Raw genomic sequence first — 10,432 nt, forward strand, 5'->3', positions numbered from 1 at the left:
CTGGATAGAAAAGGTGAGTTTAGGTCCAGGCTGTGATGGAATGGGTCTGCCACGCCGAAGAGTTTGAGCATTCGTCTCTTGCAGTGTTCTCATTGGTCGGAAATAGCTACAAACATCAAACCCTGCTTTGTTAAGTTGTAGAGGTGAGCGGCATGGTTTGATGGAAAGAGTTTCATAGCCAGATACTACTGCCTGCTCGTTGCACGACCTCGAGGAAGGCAACCTCTCCAAGCCTTGATTCCCATTCGTAAAATGCAAGAATAATATCTTTTAATATCATGAAGATTACTTGAGGAAAGACTGTTAGTGAGATGGAGAGAAGAGGAAAGCCACAACTGGCACAAACATAGATTGTAGCCACACACAAAAATCTGCTGTTTTGGATGCAGTTTATCAGGAGAAAAAGTAAAGAACTGTACAATTTAGAGGAGGCTGCTCCAGCGTTATCAGTAACTCCTTCAGACAGCACTGGCGACACAGTGATCTGTAAGAGCATTTAAGGAAAACCTCATTTCAGGAGTCCGAATGCACACAGAATGATAGTGTTGTGATTGCATAATGACCTTGAATATTTGATTAAATATGTAATTTGAGGAGAAGATTTATATATTTTTAAAGTCATATTTAATACTTTTATTACACAGTTGACCCTTGAACAAAACAGGTTTGAATTGTGTGGGTCCCCTTATACATGCTTTTTTTACAGTATGGGACTGAGAATGTATTTTCTCTTCTTTATGATTTTCTTAATAGCATTTTCTTTTCTTGAGCCTACTTTGTTGTAAGAATACAGGATACAATATAAATATAACATGCTAAATATGTGTTAATCAACTGTTTATATTATAAGTAAGGCCTCTGGTCAACAGCAGGCTACTACCAGTTAAGTTTTGGGGGACTCGAGTTACATGTGGATTTTCGACTATGCAGGGGCCGCACCCCAATCCCTATGTTGTTCAAGGATTAACCGTGTAAATGTAAAAATATTTAACGTTTAACTATTTTAAAAGTGTATCTAAAGTATATATATATAATATACTGAAGGGAAAATAGATGAGATATATGTATTTTCAATACGTAATATGTATTATATATATGTACCTTCAATATTGTAGAATTAAATTACTTGGATTAGCTCTTTTGTACTATTTGCACAAGTGAAGATTTTAAAGCTATTTCTTTGATTATATGTTTTAGAGAATGCAGCTTCATGAAGGGAGGCCCAAACAAAAAAGGCATCGTTGCAGAAACCCTAATAAACTCGATGTTAATAGTCTTACTGGAGAAGAACGTGTTCAGCTGATTAACAGAAGAAATGCCAGAAAGGTATGTATATGTTTATTCTTAATTCTTTATATTTAGGAGATCTTTAGAACACTGCTTCATTATGCGGTATTTTCTAACAGACCTGGAAATGGGTTAAAACTAGCAGATTTGTGGGAAAAGACATGAACTCTAATTTTACACAATTTAATTTCAATTCCCACATCTTTGGCTAAGCCATGGAATAAAGTAAGCAGGTCCCGTGACACATCGGCGCCTAAACAGTATGACACTGCCAAAGGGCCCTGCGTCCAAAGCAGCGGTTCTCAGCACTGGGCAGTTTTGTCTTCCAGGGACATTTGGCATTGTCTGGAGACATTTTTGGGAGCCCCACCTTTGGAGGTGGGGAGGTAGGTGTTGGGGAGGTGGCAGGCAGGGGAAGGATGCTGTTGGCATCCAGCAGGTAGAGGCCAAAATGCTGCTAAACGTTCTACAGTACGTAGGACAGTCCCTCCCAGTGCCCATCCAGAATGCCCACAGTGCAGAGGGTGAGAAACTGATGAGAGAGCCACCATTCTCATCAGGCCGTCATAGATTTACATTTTTATCACTCTAATTTCCTATCAGATGGCCATAAAGTATCTTGTTCCTTTAAATCAGCCTATTACAGGGGTGCCTGGGTGGCTCACTCGGTTGAGCGTCTGCCTTCAGCTCAGGTCATGATCGCAGGGTCCCGGGATCGAGCCCCGCTGAGCAGAGAGCCTGCTTCTCCCTGTGCCCCTCACCCCACTCGTGCTCTCTCCCTCTCTCTTTCTCTCTCTTAAATAAGTAAAATCTTTTTTAAAAAATCAGCATATTACATAATTTTCTGACAGATGAAAAAAAAATATCTTAAACATTTTAGTGCCTTATAGAATAAGGGCACTGCTTTGTTTATCTTACTGCTTTTTTGACTGATGAATGGTTAAGAGTCCAGTTTTTCCAAATTCTATTTCTAAACCAAATGTGGTTCAACATTTGTGTTTCTCCAAATTGTTTTTGTTTATGGGTTGGTATATGTCTCCTTCACCTCAAAAGTAAATGGTAGAACACTTGTGGCACCCTTTTGTAGGCTTATAGCTCTGATATTTTTATTCTTTATTTTTTATATGGATAAGCATGCAACCAAATAAAAAAGAATAAGAACAGCAAGTTTCTCATTGAGTTCCTTTACTCACAAATTACCTTAACAATTGTTTTAATATTGTTATATGCCCCAGCTCATTAAAATTAATACTGATTTTTCCCCAATTGTATGGAGAGAGCTTATTCAGCTTTTGTTAGTACTCTAAAATGATGTCATAGGGAGATTAGGGAAAGAACAAGATGATGTTTTAGTAGCATTTTACTTAATTTTGTGCTTTCATAGATTGTGTTACAAATCTTTGCACTTCATCTTACAACAAAAGTTAGCATTTCTAGATATGAGTAAATTAGTCTTAGCCAGTTTTAAGGAAATGGAACAATCTTGTATTTTTACTTATTAGGTATTAAAGACTCCTAATTTTATCTTTAATTGTTACAACCTGACAAGGGGCCTGTTCATTTCCCTTAATTTGTATTACTTATTGTTCTGAGTCTCAAGCGTATAGGCTTAAGGATTGAAAAGAATCCACCTGCTGAATCCCCATAAATCACGCAGAGGGCCTCCGTTTAAACTGGAGCTTAACGAAGGGGGTAACAAAAAGGAGAAGGCGACAGAAACCTCAGAGACTAAGTAAAGACTATAGGAAATAGCAGAAAAGAATACTTACAGGTATTATAACCGACCGTATTAAAATCCTGTCTGTATTTTATCAAGAGATAGTATATATGCAGAAAGGTATGGAAAGAGGAATTACAAAGTATCTTTAGACTCCAAAGGAACATTAAGTTGGTAGATATAAATCATTTAAATTCAAAATATTTTTAATTTCCTTCTAATTATTATATGTAGTTTTTAAATTTTTTCATATTGTGATTAGTTGGTTATATCACTGTTCACATTCAAAAGATGTGTATATTTGTATATTTCAGGGTTTTAATTTACATAATAGATAAGAGCATGAGTTGTGAGACCTGAGTTTGAAAGCTGGCCCTAACGCTTACTAGCTGGCTTTAGGCGACTTACATAACTTCTCTGAGGCTTAATTCCTTCATTAAAAAATGGAAATAATACCGTCTCAAAGGATATCGTGAGAACTAAAATAAATTTACATACTTAAAGTCCTTAGCGTGATACTTGGTGTATAAGAAGAAGAAGAACTTATTTGTTATGTGCCTGACACTGTCCTAAGGCACTTGAATTGTTTCATTTTATCCTCATAAAACCCTATGAGGGAAGTGTTGTTGTAATTCCCTTTTTATAGGTCAGAAAATGGAGGCTCAGAGAGATTTACTGATTTGCCCCGGTTGGAACAGCTGGTTAGTCTGACTCCAGAGGGTATGTGCTCTTAACTAGGCTATGTTGTCTGTCCAGCATAGCAGGTGCAGTAAATGGTAATTACTCGTTTTACTATTTTAGTCACTTTACTTAAAGCACTGAAAATTTACATCCACGTGTCTGTATAGTATATTAGCAGTGGTTTTGGCTTGTGGTAGTCCTTTTTAATATGGTAGAGGTCGTCAAAGGTAATTCAAGAAACACATGTATCTTAAAGAAATAAACTCTATATAGCACAGAATAAAAGCAAATGTCTTCATATTTAATAATGTTTTTAAGTGTCTAACAATCTCTTTCATTTACAGGTTGGAGGTGCATTTGCTCCCCCTTTGAAAGATCTGTGTAGATTCCTGAAAGAAAATTCAGAATATGGAGTAGCTCCTGAATGGGGAGATGTTGTTAAGCAGTCTGTGAGTAATTCCGTAAATACTAACTCACACATCATCTTAAAAATTAGATGCCATTTAGTCAGACTGAGAAAGACAACTACCATACGATTCTACTCATAAGTGGAATCTAAAACCAGAAACAAAACAAACAAAAAGCAGACTCAGATCTATAAATACAGAGAATAAACTGGTGGTTGCCAGAGGGGAGGTGGGTGGGGAGGTGGGCACAATGGATGAAGGGGAAAGGGAAGTGCAGGCTTCCAGTTACAGAATGCGTAAGTCACGGGGCAGATGGCAGCTGCACCACGGTGAGCGCAGCATAATGTCTAAACCTGTCAAATCACTAAGTTGTACACCTGAAACTAATACAACATTGGGTGTCAGCTATACTCAAATTAAAAAGGAAAGTTAGCTGCCATTTAATTATATCAGAGATGAAATTTTAAGTTAAGCATTAATATTGTGTGAACATGAGCCAGTGTTTAGTTCACAGAATGCGGAATCAACATACACTGATCTGTTTTTATTTTAACCTCCAAGATGATTATTTGAGCACGGCCACAAAGATTAACCAAAGATGTGGGGAAAGAAATATATAAGGATATTCATCACAGTATAGTAGTAAAAAATTGGGAATGTATTAGTGGTCCATCCATATATTGGAAAACTGTGCAACTGTGCAAAAATTATACCTTAGAAGAACAACATCTAATGACAAGGGACGAAAAGGTGACAGTGTGTTAAACGGAGTGGTAATTAAGCTCTCGGAAAAGCAAAGCCTAACCGTGTGGTAAATGCCAAATAAAGAATAGCTGTTATTTCTACAAGTGTCCAAATGAAAAGGGCAGGCTATGAAACTATGTTCGTTGTGATTCTGTTTATTTTAGAAATGGAAGTGGGGAGAATTGTAGAATCTGTACATATGCACAAGGGAAAATGAAATATCCATCCTAAAATGTTAGCAGTGGTTCTCTCTGAATGGTGACATTATAGATGACTTTTTTGCTGTTGTATTTTTTCATTGTCTTGTTTTCTGCAGGGAACCCTAATGCTTTTGTAGAGAAAGCAAATAAGTTGATCAGTTCAAAACAAAATTTTAAAATAGTACCATGAGAGTCTTTGAAACTGCTGTCTAGAGGCGCATGGCTGCCTCAGTCAGGAGACGATGCGACTCTTAACCTCAGGGTCATGAGTTCAAGCCCCACACTGGGCGTGGAGCCTACTTTAAAAAAAAAAAAAAAGGTATTGAAACTGCCGTGTAGAGCTGTCTAGAGCTGTCACAGGTGGTAACCACTAGGCATGTGTGGCTGTTGAGCACTTGAGGTGTGGCTGCCTGAACTAGGATGTGTAATAAGTGTAAAACACTGGTTTGGGATTTTGGGGTTTGAGTATAGTTGACACACAATGTTACATAGGTTTCGGGTGTACGACAGTGATTTGACAAGTCTATGCATTATGCCGTGCTCACCACAAGTGTAGCTACCACCTGTCACCATACAACACTGTTACAACATCACTGACTGTGTTCCCTGTGCTGTGCTTTTTACTCCTGTGACCTGGGGCACCTGGGTGACTCAGTCAGCCTCCAACTCTTGATTTTGGCTCAGGTCATGATTCCAGGGTCATGAGATCAAGCCCCACTTCAGGCTCTGTGCTGGGTGTGGAGCCTGCTTAGGATTTGCCCTCTCCCCCTCCCCCCTTAATTAATTAGTTAACTAATTAATTTTAAAAGCTGTTCTCACAACTTAGGACATAAATGGAGCCTGTGTCTCCCACTCCCCTTCACCCATTTTGCCCATCCCCCCACCCTGGTTCAGGATTTTGAAGACTAAGTTTGGAAAAAATAGAAAGTATCTTTATTTTCATAGATTACATATTGAAATGGAAATATTTTGGTTAAATTATGTGAGACTATATTACTAAAATTAATGTCACCTGTTTCCATTTTACCTTTTTTAATGTAGCTGCTTGGAAAATGTAAAATTTCGTATGTGCTTTACATTCTGTTTCTCTTGGACAATGCTGGTCTAGAGGCTCTACACTCCCGCCACTCCTAGGAGCTCTGAGCCCAGAAAGTCAGGGGAGAGTCACTTGAATAGCTTCCTCAGCATGGCTGTATCTCCCTCCCTTAGTCCCGGAGTGACAAAGATTCACATGAAGCATCTCTTTGTAATCTTAACCTTCCACTTACTTCCTCTGTCCTCTCCCTGTCGTTTGTCTAGCTTGGAAGAGGGCACTTCTGTAGTCTTTTAGAGCAATCGGTGATGTGAAACATGGAAGAGTGTGGAAGTAACCCTCATGAGAAAATGTCTTTGGACCTTGTGTTTTCTAGAACTCTTATACCAACGTGGAAGAAAGCTAGAGGCCTCTTCCTCCTCTCTTACCCTATGAAAAAATAAGAAGTGGAAGAACTCTTTCATGCCACTACTTACAATGTGAAATGAGGCCATCTCTTTCATAATTGATTACGTTCTATCAGTACAAACTAAGTTTATGAAAACTTACCGATTTTAATGTGATAGCTATTGATTTTTATTCTCATACAGCTGTTGCTGCTGATTTTTTTTTTTTTCAGGGATTTCTTCCAGAAAGTATGTATGAGCGTATTCTCACTGGTCCTGTTGTGAGAGAGGAGGTCAGCAGGCGGGGGCGACGGCCTAAAAGTGGAATCGCCAAGGCCACGGCGGCAGCGGCGGCGGCAGCAACTGCCACCAGCGTGTCCGGCAATCCTTTGTTAGCCAATGGATTACTTCCAGGTGTGGATCTCACAACCCTTCAGGCCTTACAACAAAACCTACAAAACTTGCAGTCTCTGCAAGTCACCGCAGGGCTAATGGGAATGCCTGCCGGCCTTTCTTCTGGAGGAGAAGCTAAAAACGTGGCCGCCATGTTCCCCATGCTGCTGTCAGGAATGACTGGCTTACCAAATCTGCTGGGCATGGGAGGACTCCTGACAAAGCCTACCGAATCTGGAACCGAAGAGAAAAAGGGAAATGACTCGAAGGAGCTAGAAGGAAAAAAAGAAAGGACAGAGAGTCAAAATTCAGAGAACGGGGGAGAAAACTCCGTGTCGAGTTCTCCTTCCACGTCCTCTACTGCGGCATTAAGTACAGCGGCCGCTGCCAGCCCGTTAGCTCTTAACCCACTACTGCTGTCGAATATACTCTACCCAGGGATGCTGCTCACTCCAGGCCTTAATCTCCACATGCCAACTTTGTCCCAGTCCAATACTTTTGACGTACAGAAAAACAAAAACAGTGACTTGGGCTCGTCTAAGTCGCAGGAAGTAAAGGAGGAAGATTCCAGAGTTAGAGATCAGGAAGACAAAGGGGGAACTGAAGCAAGTCCTCTCAACGAGAACAGCACAGATGAGGGTTCAGAAAAAGCCGACGCTTCGTCTGGATCTGACAGTACGTCATCGTCGTCCGAGGATTCAGATTCTAGTAACGAAGACTGACTCCCAGACTGCACTTAAATTATGAACTGATTTTGGATTTTTTTTTCTTTAATTATGAATTGTAAATACCCCAGTGTTGAGTGCATCAGTAACTTACTGACCGAACATTTCAGTTATTTGTTTAGAAGTGCAAACTGCTTTCAGAGACGTTTTGCATGTACTATTTCTTAAGATCCATAAGTTTCTGAACTCGTATGTACTATCAAATACATAAAGGTGTAAAATTACAACAAAAAGGCATTATAATTTTGTTGGGGGTTAATTTTATGAAAATTATGCTCAATAAGAGTTGTATATTTAATATATTTGCAGTGAACACAGAATACTTTATGCATATTACTGATTTAATTTGAATATAGTTTTACAGCCTCCTTGACACCTATAATTTACAGATCAAAACTCAGCAATAATTTGGGCAGCTAATGAATGTCATGAAAGCTGTAGAATCTACATCACCATCCATTGCTTTAATTACATGAAAATGCTCTAGTGTCGTGATGCACTGCTGACGTTTCCAATTCAGGTACACGTGTGTTTTAAAGAAGAAATAAGTTTCCCAATCAGCCAATTTAACTGGCTACCTGTTACCTCAGCTGAGTTAGTTTAGGAAGTTTACATTCGTTTCTAATTCTATACTTGTTTTCAGGGGTTTTTTAAACACATCCTCTATATCATGTTAATCTGGCAAGAAATACGACTTGCTTTTTGCTGAGCTTAACTCTGATATCAGTAAAATTAAGTCATAAAAGAATCCTGTGTCATGGGACTTTGGCACCCTCTAGACATACTTAGTTTTACTTTTTCAAAGCTTGGCCTCCTGTAAGAAATCATTATGTCTCCGATGAGTAATGTCTGTTTCCAGGGTTCAGAAAAGGCAAACTCATGAAATACCACTGAGAAGAACCTTCCACACAGCATACTTCATGTAAAAGAAACCGTTTGTTTGCTTTATTCGTGTAGATTTCTATTTGTGTTTTATGTCATGGAAGTATTCCAACATTAACCGATCATGGTGATAAAGTAATATGCAGAATAGTCTAAATTCTTTTTTTTTTTTTTTTTTTTGAGTTTCTAGGTATAAGCAGACTCAATGTTGCCCAGAATCAGTGTTGGGTTATCAGTTTATATTAAATATACTGAGTTGGCCCATTTTGAATATGCACTTTGAATGATCTCAAAAAATATGTACAAGTCATACCTGTAAACCACAAAAACGGAGCCCAGGGCTTTTCTGGCCAATTTCTTAGAACCCTTTATCATGTAAAATTTGTCTGATATTTGATTTGTGATACAGTTTCTCCTGCTAAAGCTGCTATTAATTCCGACAAGATGGAGAGGTCCAGGACCACCTTCATGTGCATTTAAAGCAATTAGAACTGAATTGGACATAAAATCCCATTTACATCCTAAGGAGAGAGAGATGTTAGCATTTTCCTGGTACTTGAATAAGTCAGTGATAAAGTTTGCGAGGGGCTAAATCTAGGGGGAAAAGTACCCCCCTTCTCTCCCACAGGAAAAAAAAAAAACTTTCAGTACGTTTTGATAGAACTCTGTTTTTTTGTCATGAATCCAGCAATTATATTGGATTTTCCCAGATCTTTACCAGTAAATTATGTTTCTGTATGTAAGATAACTAATCCCTCATTAGAGAGACAGTGTTACATGTATTTACAAAATCATGTAAGTTCCATCGAGATTGTATTGATTTTTGTATTTTTCCCAAAATAGTACTTTGAATTGATAGTTCTTTATGCAATGTCTTAGCAATAGTCACTATAATGCCCATCCAGGAGAAGTGGGTAGTAATTCTTCATCATGAAAATGATATATTACATATTTAGTATCTTCCCTTTGCAGTATTGCACTTTTGTTTAACTAGAATACACCTATGAGATAGCCAAAGTTTTCAAACACAGTTAACTTAGTTTGCCGGTGGGGTATTTCAACACCATCCATATTTCCCTCTCTCCCTCTAGTTCTACCCACATAATCTTCATTCCTTTCTTTCCCCAATTTAAAAAGAAAAAGGGGGGGCGGGGGGAAAGCCCTAGATGTTGTCACTAAAAATCTAATTTATATCAAATTTATGAGATAAAGTATTTTCCTAATTATGATCAAATGAATTTGGTTAACATTTAGTGATTCTCTTTCTATGTAATACGGCAATTGCAGTTTTCAAAGCATTAAAGCTAATACTAACGTTCAACTTTCTCTTGGGCTTCAAGACACTTCTATTTAGTATTGACTGGGGAAAAGTTGTCCAGCTGTCAGCTTAAAAAAATGCAAATATGGTTGTGTAAAGTTAAGGGTTATAAGGAAAAAAAAAATCAGTAGAATTACATAATACTAAAGTTGCAGTTGAAAGGATATCCAAGTATGTGTTGGTAGTTACTAAAAGAATTATAGCTGTTATTGCCTTGTATTTATAGCCCTTGTTTCAGGTTTCATGATTCAAGTCTTAGTCCAATTTTTCTTTTGGACATTTGCAATATCTACCAGTTGTGTTTTGTGTAGTCTGAATTTGCTTTCTGTAGTTGAGCAAACGTCTTAAAAAGTCATTTGTAATTTATTAAATTACTTTCTATGATGTTCTATAGAGCAAATGGAAGTTTAATTATTTTTTATTAAACATATTCTTTGACTACCCATGATGTCAGCCTCTGTACATGACAATACTCCTTTTTTTAATTGACTTTTATCTATAATTTATCTTAATCTAGTTGCGAAAGAAACCCTAGTCCTAAATCTCTAAAAGGAAAGTATACCTTGGAAGAATTTTTAAAAGACAGAAGTTGGCTATAATTATATCCACAATATTATTATTTCCTTACGTTTTCTTCCCCTGACCTTTAAAAATGTCCA

The 10,432-nt window shown here is 37.9% G+C and overlaps 1 protein-coding gene across 19 annotated transcripts in view; it reads left to right on the forward strand.

Moving 5' to 3' along the window:
- The window catches only part of CHD9 (chromodomain helicase DNA binding protein 9), a 212,483-nt gene extending 202,267 nt beyond the window's left edge, over window positions 1-10,216 (forward strand). For 18 of the 19 annotated variants that reach the window (XM_026494743.4, XM_026494741.4, XM_048224064.2 and 15 more), the window contains 3 exons: window positions 1,198-1,326; window positions 4,030-4,134; window positions 6,689-10,216. In XM_026494743.4, coding sequence (XP_026350528.1) covers window positions 1,198-1,326; window positions 4,030-4,134; window positions 6,689-7,570 — 1,116 coding nt within the window. In that variant the 3' untranslated portion in view covers window positions 7,571-10,216. Of the gene's footprint in view, window positions 1-1,197; window positions 1,327-4,029; window positions 4,135-6,335 lie in introns of all 19 variants that reach the window. The other variant, XM_048224070.2, reaches the window with a different exon arrangement.
- Window positions 10,217-10,432: the final 216 nt, after the last annotated feature.

Source organism: Ursus arctos, unplaced genomic scaffold (assembly GCF_023065955.2).
Source record: "Ursus arctos isolate Adak ecotype North America unplaced genomic scaffold, UrsArc2.0 scaffold_19, whole genome shotgun sequence".
Classification (NCBI taxonomy): Eukaryota; Metazoa; Chordata; class Mammalia; order Carnivora; family Ursidae; genus Ursus; species Ursus arctos.